Below are 18,725 nucleotides of genomic sequence, written 5' to 3' on the forward strand. Positions count from 1 at the left end.
AAAACACACAACATAAGAATTATGCACAAGATTGTACAGGTCAGATTTATCAATGATTAACATCCATAAATAAGACAAAAAAAAGCTCATCCTTGTTTGTCTCAGATCTTAAACTCTTCTCTACTTTGTCTGCTGCTCTTGCATATACATTTTTTGTGTCCTTTATTATGGCAACATTCCAATTTACCAGTATTTGTCTCTCCGTGTCCTCAGGACGACCTGGCAGAGTTGGCCTCTCAGCAGTATTACGTTGACTACGGTTCAGAGATCCTTCTGGAGCGTCTGCTGAGCCTCATTCCCTCCTACATCCCTGACAGAGAGATCAGCACCGCCAGGACGGTGGAGAAATGGGCTCATTTCATCATGGCTGCCCACAAAAAGGTGCCCGTCACCGGGACAGACTGTGTCAATGTCCTCCCATTGAATTTATCTAGACGGGACTTTGATGGACTTTAGATCTATAGTGGATGTTACATTGGCTTGAGTTGGTTTGCTTTCTTATTGGAGGGCAATAATTAAGAAAAAGAAAACAGTTTGCTTGTATTTGCATATACATTAACTGCATGTAACATCACCTGCCACAGAGACACCTCATAGTTATTACTCACTCTTTTCATGCATGAGTGTAATCAGTCAGTTCTCTATCGCTCTGCTCAGGGCATCTACACCCAGAAAAGGTTTGACCCTCAGAAGGTGAAGGAGGAAGTGGTGGACTTTGCCCGCCACAAGTGGCCTCTGCTCTTCTCTCGTTTCTACGAAGCCTTCAAGTTCTCAGGTGACCATCTACGACCTCTTTTACACCAAGGACGCACCAAATATCCCATCATCTAAAACACTTCTAGCGGTGATAAGAGGTGCACTGAAACGAGGCTGAAGATCATTAATCAGAGTTCGACTTCTTAGAAAATCTGTGTATGTTCATCTGAAAATCCATAATTATGACCCTTAACCAAAGTGAGTTTTCACATTTGTTAGAAACCTCATTTTCGGGGCAGATTTTGCAGTTTCGTATATTCAGCTGACCTGCCGAGTGCTGATTTAAAGATGGTTACTTTGGTAAAAGAAGCTTACAAGCTTACACATTTAACTGAAATCACAGTCTTCGTTGTCCTTGTCAGTGTTGATTTACACAGCTCCTTCCAGGAACCTTTATATGAAATTACAGTTATTAGCAGTTATTAGGAATCTGTGGGGCCTGCAGAATTAGGGATTACTGAAAATATAATGTGATAAATCAAGATCCTCCCTCTTGGTTCTGTGACAGTGAATTCTTCTTTTTCTCTGCCTCTCAGGTCCCAGTCTGCCTAAAAATGACCTGATCGTAGCCGTCAACTGGACTGGAGTTTATTTTGTTGACGAGCAGGAGCAGGTCCTCTTAGAGCTCTCCTTCCCAGAAATCACTGCAGTTTCTAGCAGCAGGTAAGGCATGCTGGGACCTGTAGTCACTGAACATAGGGAGGAGGTTCAGGTGACTGGTTGGATTGACAAAACATTTGAGTTGGATGCTGAAGATCACTGTTTGTTTCTTCTAACTATGACAAAAAGTAGTTATTTTAACCTTAACCATGATCTTTCCCTGATTTTGACCAAGTCTTTTGTGCTTCATTCCACCAAACCTTAAACATGACAGTGACAGATCAGGGAGCAGATTTATTTTTGTAACGATTCGGAAATCACTTACAAATAATATTGTCCTGCTGATGGAGACGTTAAATCTGAAAATGCTTGTATGTGTGGTTTTGGAAGGCAACGACAGTCAGCAAATGTTGTTCAGTTTTTGGGGGTTTCCTGTTTCAGGGGAGGAAAGTTGCAGAGTCAGAGTTTCACTTTGGCAACCATCAAAGGAGACGAGTACACCTTCACGTCCAATAATGCAGAAGACATCCGTGACCTGGTGGTGACCTTCCTGGAAGGTCTGAGGAAGAGGTCCAAGTTTGTGGTCGCGCTGCAGGACAACCCCAACCCCAGTAAGTCCTGAGGGTACAGTTCTTATTTTGTGATGGTTTTTTTTTTTTTTTTTTGAATGAATAGGAAAGGGGATTTAAACTTCACTGAAGACATATAGGGAACAGCGTCTTCAAATTTTCAAATTTCCATTTTAGTGTCACATAAAACAAATTAAAGCAGCAATAAAAAACATTAAAAAAGCAAGAACCAGCTAACCTTTCACTCGATTAACTGACTAATATTTGGAGCAGTAATTGGGACATTGAATCATCTATAATCTTATATATATATAATAAAAGTACCTGGTGATTTGATCCTCATTTTAAAGAGAAAGGAATTTGGTGGTTTAGGCCCCAAATATACTCAAAAGCAATGTAGAAATGCTGTAATACAGTGTTTGCATTACAACAGTTAACCAGAGACATGTGTAATACCTGTTTGACTACATTATACACTACCGGTCAAAAGTTTTAGAGCACCACACTTTTTCCAGTTTTTTAATGAAAATTATTCAGTTTATTGTGTCATTGCACTCTGAAATGAAAGCATAGAACAAATAAGCAATTTGAGTTGAAAAAGAAATCATGGAATCAATTTATAGACCAAAATGTATTCTAAACTTTTGACTCAAAGTAGCCACCTTTGGCAGATATAACAGCTGAACACACTCGTGGCATTCTTTCTACAATAGAAATCAAATATTCTTCAGAAAGTTCAGAAAGCAACCTACACGTGCCATAAATGTGTGGCACTTGTAGGTTGCTTGGCTTTCACTCTTCTGCCCAGTTCATCCCAAACCAGCTCGATGGGGTTTAAGTCTGGAGACTGTGGTGGCCACTCCATGTTTTCAAGCTTACCATCTTGTTCTTTTTTCCTGAGGTAGTTTTGGCATAGCTTGGACTTGTGTTTTGGGTCATTATCTTGCTGTAGGATGAACCTCTGACCAACTAGGCGCATACCAGAGGGTATTGCATGGCGCTGCAGAATGCTGTGGTAGCCGTATTGGTTCAGGGTGTCGCTCACTCTGTACAAGTCACCGACCCTGGATCCAGGAAAACAGCCCCAGACCATCACACTTCCTCCTCCATGTTTGACAGTTGATGTCACACACTGTGGAACCATCCTCTCGCCTACTCGACAGCGTACAAAGATCCTGTGTGATGAACTGAAGATTGGAAATTTTGATTCATCAGTCCATAATACCTTCTTCCAGTCTTCAGTAGTCCAATGGCGGTGTTTCATGGCCCAGGAGAGCCTCTTTGTCTTATTCTGACATCTTAGCAATGGCTTTCTTGCTGCAACTCGTCCTGTCAAACCTGCAGCTCGAAGTCTTCTCTTCACAGTTGAAACTGAGACTTGCTTAGTACGACCACTATTAAGCTGTGCTTGAAGCTGTTGTCCTGTGAGCCGCCTATCACGCAAGCTGTTAACTCTCCGAAACTTGTTCTCTGATTCAGTTGTGGCTTTGGGTCTGCCAGACCGCTTCCTGTCAGAGTTTCCCCCAGTTTCTGAGTGCCTTTTGATGGTGAAAAAACTGTACTCACTGACATCTTGACTTTCTTTGCAATTTCCCTGTAGGAAAGACCTACATTTTTAAGTGTTATGATGGTCTGTCTCTCTTCCATTGTTAATTGCCTTTTTCTCGCCATTTTTGTAGCAACACACTACTTTCTGCAGTACAATACTGCTCACCATGAGGATCTGGTACCATAGTGTGTTCCAACACTGCTTTTATGCAGACAGAGGGGGTTGTATGTACTCAAGAAAAGTTGGAACACCTGTAGGAATTAGTAGCACCAGCTTTCAAGGCTGATTCAACTTTCATTGCTGCAGAACAGCTTTAAATTGTTAACCCACTTTGTGTTCCCTGAAAAAGGCCTTTTTGTTTAATTCTGAAATGTACATTATTTTTCAGTTTTGGGTAACCAAACCATTTTTTTAAACCTCTGGCTGTTCAATACTTACCTTTGTACCATTTCAAGCTATTCATTGGACTTGCACGATTTGAATTGCAATAAATAACTGGAAAAATTAGGGTGTTCTAAAACTTTTAACCAGTAGTGTATGTTTGAGAGATTTCCATCAAACACCTTTACAAAAATATTCTGTACTTGAAATACATTTCCTGAGCGTGTGTACTGGACAGGAGAGCCAGTGTCATCATGGAAAATGTTTAAAATGGAAATAATGAGCTCATCTCAGAACAAACTGATTGTTGTTTGTTTTTTTGCCACAGCCGGGGAGGAATCAACATTCCTGAGCTTCCTGAAGGGAGACCTGATCCTATTGGACCAGGACACCGGCGAGCAGGTCCTCAACTCTGGTTGGGCACATGGCATCAATGAACGAACCAATCAGAGAGGAGATTTCCCAGCTGACTGCGTCTATGTCCTGCCCACCGTGGCCCGACCTCAGCAAGAAATAGTGGTGAGAGGAAAGAAAACGCACCTAAAAGCTTTTATGTAACACTCAGACATAAACTTCTCTTTGTTGACAAAAAATCTGCTGAACTTTGAAACCAGATTAATTTTATTAGTGTCCTCACGTCTCAGCTCATACGGGCTTACAAGACTCTACGCTGATGGCTACATGCTACAACTTCTTTATTTTCCTAATGTGTATGACAAGTGGGACTCCGGCAAAAACTGTGAGGGGAAATATCCTGTCTTCTCTTATCTAACTTACTGAAGAAAGAATTTTATCCCCAGAGGTGAAGTCAGGTGAAAGTGCTCCTTGATATTAGTTTTACATGTACTTGGAGAATAAGTTCCTCACTGCTCTCTGCTGAATTCTCACTAGTACAGACAATCTCCTCTCTTATAGCATTTGGTCTTTTGGCAAGGATGCAAACATGAGTTACAGACAGTTACCTAATAGGCCCTGTTGGACCCTTTCACTGGAACACGACTCTTAAAACATTTCCCAAATTGATGTTTCACAACAATAATAATTTCAACAATCCAGTCATCACGACCCAGTCAAGGACAATGTCCTCGCCAAGTCTTCTTGCTTGCATAAATGTCAGATTGATAACACTCCCAACTTGAACAAGTCAGGCAATGAACTCCACACAAGGACAAAATATCATAACGTATCATAAGATGATGTCTGGGCATGAAAGCCATTGAACTACAAGTAGTCTGCAGGAGTCTCTAGTTACCTGTATCACGCCATGGTGGATTCTGCTTCCTGTCTGGCTTGTTGACATTACAGCAAGATCGCAGACTCCACCCACCCACACTAGAGGGTGGATACCTGAGCCTGATGGGACCTGATGAGACCCGACAGGTCAGGCCAGGTTCAGACAAAAATTTAGAAACGATGATCGGGTCTAAGTCAGGTTTGGTCACGTCGGCCAAACAACAGGCAGCTCATTAAGATGCCTCAAACTGCTGATGACATCACCTAATGTGCGTCTATTAAAACATCTATAGCCTGTATAAAAAAATGCCTTTTTATGGTAATTTATTATTTTTCAGTTATTTTTAGGCAATTATTTTACACCTTCTATTACATTTTTATTATTTGTATACGCCTTGGAAAAAATACCAAGGACTGAACCTTGGTGACCTCAGTGGCGGGTACAGCCGTGTGTGTACATGTACATGGGTGCTTAACAACGGGAAGACATTTTGGTTTTGCTAACATTGCATCTGCCATCAAATCACCTGCTGCTCATAACAGAATGACTGTACTTTTGGGGAAGTTGATGAAGAGCAAGAGGAATCAGAATTACAGTTTTAAAACGTTTGCTTGATCTTATTTGATATGAAAACATCTGGCTCTCATGCCTTTGTCTGAAGACTGTAATGACATGAATGTAATGTTATGTAATCATATGTAATCCAACCAATCAGGCACTGGTAACAATGACACCAGATCAGCGACAGGAGTCAGTTCGTGTTTCGCAGCTTGTCCTGCCGGAGACTGACGGCAGAATGAAACCCTACACACTGGAGGAGTTCTCCTACGACTACTTCAGGTACACAGATACACATTTATAAAAAACAGATGAGCATTAAAAATACACAGGTATCACACATGCTTACAAACACAAGCACAAAATATACAGGTTAACCCACTCACACATACACAAAAGCACAGTAATGTAGCTTTTCAGATATTTTCTTGCACTTTTAGACTGGGTGTATTCTTATCTCTTCACACTGTCTGCATGGAAACAAGTGATTGTAAATCCTTCTCAGAAGCTCAAGGATCAGTCAATGACCGTTAAAGGCTGACTGTATAAAGATGGACGACATAGCAGCCAAAACATCTCGATCACCTCCTGGTGGCTGGCTGCAGTATAGGTCTGAACCCTGCCCCCTCCATGTTAGCAGCTTGGACATGGACCACAGCAAAAAATCAAAGTAACCATCAAATACATTTTTCCCAAACATGGTTTCTGTGATTGTAAGAAGTTCTTATCAGGCTGATGTTGGTCATTTTTCTGATAAGTTTGGTTTTAATTAGGTATTTTATGCTTTATAAAGGAGTGTGATGTCATCACTGCTGTGTGTGTGTGTGTGTGTGTAAACCTCGATAATGTGGCTCCACCTGCTGATCACTGCTGTGCAGACTCTCACTCTAATGAGTATCTGGGATAATTTAGGCTTCGTTTTTGTACAGTGGGAGGAAGGGGAGACATGTTATCATTAATTTACCTGTAAGTCAGATAAATGACACACATAACATGAGCTGACTCAAAGATTTATAGGTTTTATTTCATCGATGGAGTGAGCACGCCTGTCCACAAGGTCTGTCCTGACACTTCCTTCAGTTAAACTCAATACAATACAATACAGACTCCTCCCTCACACACTCTCTCACATTATGAACATGTAATGAAGGACTTTGTACACGAGGAACAAATATGTGCTGGTGTTAGACTGCAGTCATGTGAAGTATATTCTGTTTTACCTCTGTATGTTTTTACTCTGTGAGCCATGTCAAAGATAAATGTCCATTTTTCTGACCTGACTGATCCTCTCGGCATCATTTTTGATCGACATGCAGTCATGTGGGCATGTCACTAATGTAACCTGCCTCTCCTAGGCCTCCTCCCAAACACACTCTGAGCAGAGTGATGGTCACTAAGAATCGTGGGAAGGACAAGTTGTGGAGCTGCACCAGAGAGCCACTCAAGCAGCCACTGTTGAAGAAGGTCGTCAACCACGAGGAGCTGGCTCAGGACGCCTGCATGTCCTTCATAGATATCCTTTAAACAGCTGATGTGACGCCGTTGATGACTAACTATACATTTTTTATGGTATTTTGCCTTTATTTGTCATTGGAGAGAGACAGGAAAAGAGGGAGAGAGAGAGAGAGAGAGGCCCACAGTGGCCTGGATTCAAACCTCAGCCTTGATGATATGTCATATGCTTAAAGATGCTATATGCAAGTTTTCTCTGCTGCCGAATGTGGATTCTTGCAGGGAACAGATGATGGTCACTTACTAAGAGCTTCAGCCATCATTTTGTTTAAAAGACAAGAGGTTAGAATACGCCACCTCTTCATCCTCTCATGTTGGACCAAGGGCAGAGTGAACGCTGTGCGGAACAGTACATGATGGGGGTGGGTGTGGGGAAGCCGCTGCTGCTGTACAACGTGAGGTAATGTTGTCTATCATCACAAAACTTTTAAGGCTGTATTCTTTTTATTTAAAGTGAAGATGGTTACAAACTAGATGATCTTTTCAGACTGAGCTGGATCACAGCGTCTGCAGGTGAATATTGGTTCGCTGAGTGATGAGCGATCCTTATGTTAGCAGTGCTAGCACCAGCAGCCTTCTTTCCTTGCAGGTTAACCTCCACACGTTATCAGCTGAATGTGGTCGTGCTTTGCTCCAGTCCAGTGGTTATATGCCAATTTATTCTCACACAGATGTCATCTGTTCCACTTTGCCCCCTTGGGAGCGGGGGCTTCTGTCTGCTGGGGCTGCAGCCCTGGCTAGTGGAGACTGGTTGCACAACATCTTAGATGCAACAATTAACAAGCATTTCCACATTAATAAAATAACAATAACTAAAAATATCAGTAATTAGTTAACTGACTAGTTTTTCTGGTGCTGACTGGTGAGGGTACCAATGATCAATTGTTTAGTCAACTAATCTATCTGCTTACCATGCAACCCACATTGAGAAACACTGGAGCAAACCTTTACCGCAACACTAAGATCATGATTTTCAACCAAAACATCTCAACTCAGACTTTAAACAGGCCTAATCTGTCTAATATGTCTAATCTCATACATATTTGACCACAGATTTTCACAGGATCACATCAGAAAGATCTTGTCATTCATTCAATGATGGAAGGAGCCAAAAATGAACCATCTATGCAAATAGTTTTGTATGCCTCTATAAGTCATCATGGATGAATGACTTCACTGGACAGAAAATGTAATTGTAATTTTTTAAAAGAAACAGTTTTGCCTTTTTTAGAGTTTGACTTTGGTGTTTATGTTGATTGTGGACATCAAACTGACTTAATGTTTTTATATAGTTGTTAAAAAGCACCAGCATGAAGGATGGAAGAATCCTCTACCCTCTGTGTCACATCCAGATATTCATGTACATTCTGTAATTTTTTAAATTCAAGCCAATCGGTTGTTTTATTCCTTGACGTTTGTCCCACCTATGATGAAGTACATGGGCGACTACCCGTCCAAACGGACACGCTCAGTCAACGAGTTGACCGACCAGATCTTTGAAGGAGCGCTGAAGGCCGAACCTCTGAAGGACGAGATTTTCTGTCAGATCATCAAACAGCTCACTGACAACCACGTCAAGTGTGTAAACTGACACTATAATTAGTCCTTAATAATCACTGATAATATCTTGGTGCAAATTCAAGGTTCGCACTCACACAATTAGGGCATTTGAGAGAAGTTATCCACAACATTTTCCTGTATTAACAGTGAAAAAGAATACACACAGAATATTATGGAATGATACTATGTTCATGAAAAACAATGATAAGGTTCATGTTCTTTTGCTAAATGCTATACAAATTACACATTTGTTCCATTCAGTTTACATTAATCATGGAGTATTACTACAGTAATACAGCTGGGAGACCTAGGCCCAGTCTTTCTATGCAGAGGCTGAACCTGAGTTTTGTGCTGCTGCAGGTACAGTGAGGAGAAAGGCTGGGAGCTGCTGTGGTTGTGTACTGGTCTGTTTCCACCCAGTAACATGCTGCTGCCCCACATTCAGCGCTTCCTCCAGTCCAAGAAACACCACCCGCTCTCTGGAGACTGCATGCAGAGGCTGCACAAAGCACTACGGTAAAACACTTCCATTTGTTTTGACTGATTATTGTTGAATGACATATTTCGTGTGTCTGTCTACTTCGTTGATACAGGTTTATAACTAAATATCCTATTAAACATTGGTTACTTCTGGCCAGCTGGTTTATGAATCTGGTTTTAAAAACAGCTTAGACAAAAGAAACATATTCTAAGATCCAATAAAAATCATCACATCATAAACTTAAAAAAATCTTATCAAAGCTATTTTCAAATTTATTTTAAGTCGCCCTCCACTCTATATCACTCTAAAAATAACAAAAAACGTTCTTAGGCCTGTGTTTCCTTATATGCACCAATACAACACAATCAAGTTGGTGAAACAAAGCTTAGCAGATCCAAATGGATACCACCTGTCACCCAGGGTGACTCTGGAAATGAATTCAGTCCAACCCCTTTCCAGGACTTTGGTTCCAGAGCCAGTGCTGTGCATGAAGTTGAACCCAGCTACATCTATTTGATCACACTATCACTTCCTGCACCAACTGCATCCCCACCAGAGCAGTGCTATTCCGTAACCTGAGGACTAGCCGACGACCTTGTGTAATTTTTTTGGGCTGTGCTCCACCAGGCCTCATGGGTCAAAGCCTGGTCACCAGACAATCACCGGCAAGCTCCCCCCCATGTCTGGCTCCAGTAGGGGGCTCCAGTTTCCTTGGTCCTGGTGAGGTGATGTGCCCCATCAGGGCTGTATGTATTGCTCTTCGTCTGGCCCCCTTCATGGGACCAATTTACCTTGAGAGGGTTGAGTTGCCCCTGACAACGCAGCATCCTGGATCACCAGAACACACAAACACTCCCACCAAGTTAAGGAGGTGATAAAAACAGACATAAAGATATACAAAGATATAACACAGAGAAAAGCAGAAAATCAATTTGATATCATATCTGAGAAGCTCAAAAAAGCAAAAGTTTAGCCTCAAAAACAAAAATCGATCATCAGAACAGCTGCTGATTTCTCTGACAGTCAGCTCATCAGTGAGGAAAAAAGTAGGCTTTTGGAGCTTCTCAGTTTCTATGCCACCCAATCCAACAGACCTTTCATTGTGCCGCCTTTTTGTCATTGTTGTCATGGTAACAGTAATGGATCCAGGAAGTATCCCCCTCATTTGGTGGAAGTGGAGGCCATCCAACATAAGACAACCCAGATCTTTCACAAAGTCTACTTCCCCGATGATACAGATGAGGTACAACACACGTACACACACAGAAATTCACACTTGATGAGAAAGTGTCTCTGAAAGCTGAGATTGTTTATCCTGAGTGTTTGTCTCAAACCTGCAGGCGTTTGAGGTGGAGTCCAGCACCAAAGCAAAGGATTTCTGTCAGAACATCTCAACGCGGCTGCTGCTTAAATCTCCTGAAGGCTTCAGCCTCTTCGTCAAGATCTCAGACAAGGTCAGACACTCAGAGGCAGAACAAAAACGTTCAGAACCTGTCCCCTGTCAAAGTATCATCTCAGTCCACTCACCAAACTTGGTTTTATTCCTCTAAAAAAATGGAAACATAATTATATTATTGTTAGTTATTATTTCTCCTATGCATACTTGTGTTTTCAGGTGTTTTTGTGTCTTCGTTTTATGCTGTCACTGACTTATTGACTCCTTAGACCTCCTTTTATCTTAACAATGCCAAAAGTATATTCTCATGTTCTTCATGTGTGTGCAACCTTCAATTTCACCAGAAAGATTTACTGTAATTTCTGTAGGATCGAAGAATATGAAAAGCTTCACAGCTGCATGATGTTTGTGTTAAACAGAAATAACCTAAAACATATTTTTACAGCATCTAAAAATTGAATTCTGTTATTGTGACACCTTGCACCAAGCTGACATGTCTGGCTGTGTGTGTGTTCTGCAGGTGATCAGCGTGCCAGAGGGAGACTTCTTCTTTGACTTCGTCAGACATTTGACAGACTGGATCAAGAAATCTCGACCAGCTAAAGACGGTTTGTACCGACATCTGTTTTACCTCTGTGACAGTAAAGACCTTGTCATGTCGGTATTTGGTGTCAGTTATGTTTGACTGAGGCGGTTTGTGCGGATGTGAATACACTGACTGACATGTCCATTACGTTCTTATAATGGGTAGTTGACCATGATTCACCGACACAGTTCTTTGCTGCTCTAAATTAATCCCTTTAATCTAAAGAACTTTGAGACTGTGTTGTACACATTGTCTTTGTTTTAAGCATAGACGTAGATGGACGTTGCCTCTGTGACGTCACCCACAGCAGTTATGAAGCTCAGAGTGAGCTGCTCCACCGTCGCCATGTTGACAGTGCCTGACTCCACCTAACTCCCATAGACTCACTCAAAGCAGCCATGCTCTCAATTATGCACAGCTTTAAGCAAAACATTTTTCTGTACCAGGCTGTAAACATGTTTATTTCTGTTAAAGTTGGACACTTTAACATGGGAGTCTGTGGAGACTGACTCACTGTTGGAGCCAGACTCAAGTGTCCATCCAAAGAACTGCAGTTTTGGCTCTTCTGTGTTGGCTTCATTTTTCAGCCCTGGAGGCTGCTGCTTGCTTTTAATAAGTAGAAAAATACAGACAGATACTTCACTGAGAAACACATTCAAAACTGTTTGGTGTTTCTTCCCCTGTGCGTTGACAGTCACAGTTGTGGAACATGGTCACTATGAGAACCACAGTGTAACCACCACCAACACCATGTATTTGCAACAGTCAGAAGCTCTTAGTGCTTATTCAGGTTTGCTCAAGACACAGGAAGTTAAAAAAAATAATTTAAAAAATCTGTGAAATCGCTCAAACACAAACTGCAGGATTTGTGAAACATCATGACTTTAATGTTGGAGGCTGAACAAACCTGCACTTCAGTAAAACAAATGTTACACCAGAGTTTTAAGGTTGATCACACATATGTTTCTTCTCTCCCTCCTCACAGGTATCATTCCCTCTCTGACCTATCAGGTGTTCTTCATGAAGAAGCTATGGACCAACACAGTTCCAGGGAAGGACTCATTCGCCGACTCCATCTTCCACTACTACCAGGTCCGTTTTATGGCATTTATCCTGAGAAACAGGAGAAAATACTTGAATTATACTGTTTCTGGTAGAGATGCTCTGCACTTGAGTTCATCTTTGTTTCAGCTGACACAGCGTTTCATCCAAGGTTTTCTGAATTATCATCTGCTACTTATCTTTTGGCAGTTTGAAATGATTATGTTTTAATATTCTATATTTATATGTTATTATATATTTATACTTGAACTTTACCTTTGTGTAAATAACTCCTCCTTTTATTCAGGAGCTGCCTAAATACTTGCGTGGCTACCATAAGTGTTCACGAGAAGAGGTTTTCCAACTTGCAGCACTTATCTACCGCGTCAAGTTTGAGGATGACAAATCCCACTTTCCTACAATTCCCAAGATGCTTCGGGAGCTGGTTCCCCAGGATCTCATTCGTCAGATGTCACCGGATGACTGGAAAAGGGTAAACCTGCAAAGCTTCAATTACATAACAGTCTTTCTTGTAATGACATTGATATTGAATAATGTCCTTTTTTTCTTTACTTCACTGTATCCTAGGGTCACATTATGTGTCATTTATATTTCATCATTTAAATATTGTTTTAGTAAAAGTAAACTAATTGCTTCTGAAGTCATACTTGTGTTAGAAGAAATTAAAGGGTGCAGTGAACCCTTTACAATTTTGCATAAATAAAGCATCATCATGTTTTCACAGATAGAGAACCCAATTAAAGAAATGAGAGTAAAATATTATACTGAGCTGAACTGAGCTTAATAATTAATACCGTGTGTGTGTGTGTGTGTGTGTGTGATGACTACAGTCTGTGGTTGCATACTTCAACAAGCAGGCCGGTAAATCAAGGGAAGAGGCCAAACTGATGTTCTTAAAGATCATCTACAAATGGCCGACATTTGGTTCCGCCTTCTTCGAGGTCAAGGTAAAAACACCTGAACCTGTCACGTTCTGACTCCTCTCCTGTTTTATTACATGTAATGAAAGGGAACACCTGATTATGAAATGAGACGTCCTGACTGGGACAGAAATATTTCATATAAAATTGCTTTACATGTAAGAATGATAAGATTTGATAGATGATCAATGAATTTAAATGTCACAACAACACAAACATCTGTCCTTTATCTTTAAGCAAACCACAGAGCCCAACTACCCAGAAATCCTGCTGATCGCCATCAACAAGCACGGAGTCAGTCTCATCAACCCGAAGACCAAGGTTTGTGTTTGAATTACTCCGACTGATACCAGATTTTTTCAGTTCAATTTGTTTCAACCAAGACGATATATCAGCTGATGTTCATTTTTAAAGAGATACTCATAACACTAACTTTAACTAACTAACACATAACTTTGTTTTTTGTCAGTTTTGAAGAGTTCTTACCAACATGGATGTTATGCAGCTGAAAAAATTGACTTGTATTGTCAAAAACAGTAAGCTTGAAAAACAACCAAATGCAACAAAAATATTTTAAAGTTATGTGACACAAAATAATATAATGTTGCTGTTGTTGTTGTTGATTATAACTGGGTGACAAACAATGGTCCTTCTTAGACAAAAACTATTTGTATAAGGCGTTAAATGGATTTCTGGTCACCACATGTAGGCAGAATGAGCATGATGCTAGACACTGACAGGCTGCTTCTCTAGTCCTATCATCCACTCAAAGTGCACATTCACAGACACAGTCATACAGCGCTTATGGCTACACATAGAGCGCTTCTACCATTCACACACACACTTCATGGCTAAGTAATATAGCAACAGACAAACTGTAAGCATGTGTCTTACAGTGGCTCTTAGCTCCACACTGACGAGACAGAAAATGATTTGGCTGTTGTTCATTTACTCGTGAACATGAGCTCAGCTTTGACAGCAGGCTCCAGCCTCATGTTGCACCACTCAACTGCTTTGCTCCTGACTCTGCTCTGCAGCAGTCAGCTGGGATATACTGTGCACCTATCTTTGGCGTTCCAGTACTTTCATTTCTTGTTACTTATTGGCCGTTATATTTATATAAGCTACAATTAGCTGAAATAAACTGATAAAATCAGCCTCAAGTTTGCTCCCTCCCCACCTGTCTGACGTTCAGGGATGTATTTTAATGCTCAGTTGGACCGTGCTGCTCAATGTACACATGGTAAACATGTTCACCTGCAGGCAGTTGAGGTGAAAGGAGTTTGTTACCTGTGTTGTGTAATTTCCCAGTGACATTACACTCTTTAGCTGCTTAGGTGGGCATCACAGCTTGTCGGCTTGTGGCCTGGAGGGTAAACAAGGCTTACGTCTGTGTGTTTGTGTGTGCAGGACATCCTGACCACCCACCCCTTCACCAAGATCTCCAACTGGAGCAGTGGGAACACCTACTTCCACATCACCATCGGCAACCTGGTCAGAGGAAGCAAACTGCTGTGTGAGACCTCGCTGGTGGGTGACACACACACACACACACACACACACACACACACACACACGTCAGGTAAATCAAACAAGAAAAGCACAGCAGCCTGTTGTTTGTCATATTATAAGTTCAGCACATCTGTCTCTCACTGTCTCATATCTCTCACTTTCTTCACAGAACTACTTGTTTTACTTTCAGTTGCTTCTACTTCACAGTTAGTCTTGATTAAGTTAAGTAAAGCTATAGCTTTTTCAAATTAAAAGCCTCACAAATATCTCCAGGATGCGTGGTTTTATTTGTCATAGTTTAGCACTGATGTAGCAAAGTGGAGTTGGGAACCACTGGTCTAAACCACTTATCAGTACATAAAGCAGCTGAAGTGAGTATTAATAATGTAATTTATATATAACATTATAACATACACTGTTGTATTGGTACTTTTACTTCTTCCACCACTGTCTGAAACACATTCACATTGTTGAACAGAAGATTCCAGCTGTGTCTTTTCAATGTGTGTGTGTGTGTTCCCATCACACCTGCAGGGCTACAAGATGGACGACCTGCTGACCTCTTACATAAGTCAGATGCTGACCACCATGAACAAGCAGCGCTCCGGGCGGGGCCACAGCAAGTGAACGTCTTACTGGCAGGAGGCCACCGAGCTCATCCGGCTCTTGCGCCCGATTGGCCAGCACTGCAGCTGGGGGCGGACCTTTGCCCACCAGCTGTGGAGGATGAGCCGCAGTCCTTCTGCTAGCTCAGAAGGGTCAAAGCTCACGGGGGAGAGTTCGGCCACCAGCAGCGATGACCCCGGCGAAGGCCCCAGCAACTATTACCACTACAGCTACAACTACGATGAGGATGAGCCGTCCAGCGAGGACGACTACCTCTGACACCTCCAAACTCTCCGTCCACCAGGTCGACCTTCTGCCTCTGTTCAGGATTCTACAGTCAGAGACACAGTGTGGAGTCGGTGCTGTGTCATGTAACATAATTTGACTGATGCAGATCAAACTGAGGGCACTCTGCTCTAGTCATAAAAATCTCTTTCTGAAGTGAATGTTGCAGTGACCTCAAGTGGCAGCAGGTGTTCACTGCCTCCAGGTTTAAAAACAGAGCTGCCTTAAAATAGTGTGATGTTCTTGTGACAGTGATTTTTTACTGAGGGAGTGACCAGGCTGTGTAATTGTTCTCTGGACAGAGCGAGACTACACTTCCTGTCCACACTGGTGATTTTACTGTCAGCAGTTTTGGTCTGTGGGTGCAATCCACATCATCTCAGTTACTGTGGATTTAAACTGTCACTGGAGCCAGTGGCTGGGCTCTGTGGAAGGCACTGTGGTTCAGTTCACCTAATATTACCATGTTACGCTAACTGCTGCAGTTTGAGCATGTTAACAAGGAATCTGCAGGTGTTGAAAAGCACCGAAAAGCCTTAAATGTACTGCTTTTGAGCACTTCATCCATTTAATGCTGCTTCTCTTTGTCCAGGCCACATTTATAGTTTAACTATAGACCTAGGAATTAGTGTTTTATACACTTGAGAAGTACTGACAAAATGTGATCTGAATGTCAGTAAATACCCTGAACTTAATGATTAACTGTGGACCTTTTTGTTTCTACTGCTTTTCCATCTTTACCAGTGTGATAGTGAAAATGTGTTAAATTAGATTCTTAAAAAGGCCTGAAAACTGAAGAACCCTGCTTAACCTGCTAGAGATGAAATGCACGTTAACATATGAGCAGTCAGACATGATCCTGCTAACTTTAGCATTCAGCTGAAAACACACAAATTACAGCTTGGAGTCCACGAGTCTGAAGTGTGACTGTAAACATGTTTGATTTAGGTAACATCAATATGATGACCTGTGTTTGTCATTTCCTTCTTTCTTAGAAACGGTATCAGCTGTGACTTACTCTCAGAAAACCATATCAGAATCAGATGAGTTTTTGCGTCGTCTGTTTTCTTCTCGTCAGGTACCCTCTGTAGTTTGAAGTGTTGATCTTTGTGTCAGTTTGAATAATTATCTCCAAAATTCCTTCTTGTTTGAGTTTAGGAAAACATTGAACTATGTTTTTTCTGGCCTTAAATCCAGACTGTGTGAATGAGGTGGCGTCAACGTACCTGAGCTCATTTATTTAAACACACCTGTAATTAATTTATGGCCTGTTCTGTGTGGAACAGCTTAATTGTGGGTTTTTGTTTGTTTTAATAATTCATTCACTCATGTTTATATTTATGTTCCTCTCTCTTTTGTTTATTGATGATTGTTACCAGCTGATTCATTTTACATTTCATGCTGTAATTGTTTTTCTATTTCTGTTGAGACTACATTACCCAGCATCCTGTGAGGTGCAGCTGCTGATCCTGTGGAGCTTTTGTAACTGTACTTATACAAGGGTCACTTACTTGCTTTTTCTGGGGCTTTTAGTTGGATTTCTCAGGCTTCATCAGCTGAAGGAGTGTGCCCACTTGGAGATGACTCTGTGACATTAATTAGGAAACATGATAACAGGTGGTTCAGGAACCATTCACATCTGACACCATGATGATGCAGGTGAAAAGCAGAAAACTAGTAAGTGGAGCTTGAGTGAAGACTTCTTTTTTCAAAATACTACCAGGATTAATAGACCAGTAGTTTTTTACTGTTGTTAAAAATGTCATTTGTCTGAACACATGCTGAAGTGTGTGGATGAAAACTGTGCACACACAACTCTGAGATCCAGTTTCCATTATTGTGTTAGAAGGGAAATTTCAACTCCTGCTTAAATTTGTCCTGTTTACTAAAAGTTACAAGCTGAGGTGTTAATAGAAATGACCTGAGGGATTCGCTGAGACTGACATTCGAAGAATAGGATTACTCAGCAAACACATACTGCACACCAAGGCTGAGCTTAAGACACTTCTCATCTGCGTCTGGATGTGGATCTGCATCGAGATACACATAGTGATGAAGAATCATGACATTTATTTGAAATCAAAACGTGCAGAAGCATTTCATGAGATATGTTAATAAATCCTCAAAGAAATGAACTGATCTGGATCCTGGGCCAGTTTGTGAAAAGCTTACAGTAAAAAGCTTAAAGTGGCTCAACATTCATTTCAGAAGTCTTTGAAGCATTTATGAAGATGATTGTGATGATTGTGACACTTTAGCTTTTAGTTAAATGGAATATGATACACAACAGACCAAGAACGGTGTTTTCTCCCAGAAGACAGAACATCTTCTATAAAACCAGATAAACTTTTTAAATATTTGAAATACAGTCAACCAGTGGCTTCCTCTCTGCCTGTGGCCTTTCCTCCACTAAAACTGTATTAAAAGCACAATACTGGCACAGATCTGATTTTTGCTCCACTAAGCCTGCAGCTTTGACATGTGGAGGTTATTTTAAAATGACAGATAATCCAACCATCAAAAGTCAGAAATATCCTCATTTTGATTTTAACTCTTCAAATACAAATAATGCATTAAGGTTCTGGAAAAAAAAAAGATCCACAGCTTTGCATGTTTGGGACTCTCAAAAATCAGATCTGTTCCTCAAAGATTTAGACAGTTTGGTGAAATTCAGGTCTGTCTGTCAGTCTGAACTCCGCCTTGTGTGAAAAAGGTTTTTAAAATTTGTCTCTGTGTTGCTGTCACGAACTCTTCATCCGCTAACTTAGACGTTTTGTATCATGAACTAATACACTGGTGCCAATCATTCCATTTGATAACTGTTGTTCAGATCTCTGTGTTTCTGTCTGGACTAATGCAAACCTGTGTTTGTGCCTGTTGTGTTGCTTTCTAAATGGTTTATTAGGTTTAGTTGTGTCTATGACTGTAACTCAACCATCTTGACCTCTTGTAGTGTTTTCATAGTGTGTGTTGTTTGTGCTGTCACTTTTGTATAAAACATTAAATACGTGAATGAACAACTAATGTTGATCACAATCATTTTAACACAGTTGGTTTTTGTGTCATTAGTGTCATGGTGGCTGACGGCTGGTTACATGGTACATTTACATGTCGACGTGTTGGTTTTGTCTGCTATGCTGTTTACAGTAATATAATAT

At 41.0% G+C, this 18,725-nt stretch overlaps 1 protein-coding gene across 2 annotated transcripts in view; it reads left to right on the plus strand.

Moving 5' to 3' along the window:
• myo7aa (myosin VIIAa) overlaps positions 1 to 16,806 on the plus strand; it is a 49,240-nt gene extending 32,434 nt beyond the window's left edge. For both annotated transcript variants that reach the window (XM_071496312.1, XM_071496311.1), the window contains 18 exons: positions 214 to 381; positions 658 to 775; positions 1,293 to 1,419; positions 1,798 to 1,967; positions 4,184 to 4,374; positions 5,805 to 5,929; positions 7,003 to 7,160; positions 8,584 to 8,737; positions 9,080 to 9,235; positions 10,338 to 10,443; positions 10,541 to 10,654; positions 11,117 to 11,204; positions 12,168 to 12,274; positions 12,531 to 12,716; positions 13,075 to 13,191; positions 13,402 to 13,485; positions 14,575 to 14,694; positions 15,211 to 16,806. In XM_071496312.1, the coding sequence (XP_071352413.1) occupies positions 214 to 381; positions 658 to 775; positions 1,293 to 1,419; positions 1,798 to 1,967; positions 4,184 to 4,374; positions 5,805 to 5,929; positions 7,003 to 7,160; positions 8,584 to 8,737; positions 9,080 to 9,235; positions 10,338 to 10,443; positions 10,541 to 10,654; positions 11,117 to 11,204; positions 12,168 to 12,274; positions 12,531 to 12,716; positions 13,075 to 13,191; positions 13,402 to 13,485; positions 14,575 to 14,694; positions 15,211 to 15,303 (2,382 nt within the window). In that variant the 3' untranslated portion in view covers positions 15,304 to 16,806. The remainder of the gene's footprint in view (positions 1 to 213; positions 382 to 657; positions 776 to 1,292; positions 1,420 to 1,797; positions 1,968 to 4,183; positions 4,375 to 5,804; positions 5,930 to 7,002; positions 7,161 to 8,583; positions 8,738 to 9,079; positions 9,236 to 10,337; positions 10,444 to 10,540; positions 10,655 to 11,116; positions 11,205 to 12,167; positions 12,275 to 12,530; positions 12,717 to 13,074; positions 13,192 to 13,401; positions 13,486 to 14,574; positions 14,695 to 15,210) is intronic.
• Positions 16,807 to 18,725: the final 1,919 nt, after the last annotated feature.

Source organism: Trachinotus anak, unplaced genomic scaffold (genome assembly GCF_046630095.1).
Source record: "Trachinotus anak isolate AG129_WGS33_773 ecotype Australia unplaced genomic scaffold, CSIRO_AGI_Tana_v1 ptg000014l, whole genome shotgun sequence".
NCBI classification, from domain to species: domain Eukaryota; kingdom Metazoa; phylum Chordata; class Actinopteri; order Carangiformes; family Carangidae; genus Trachinotus; species Trachinotus anak.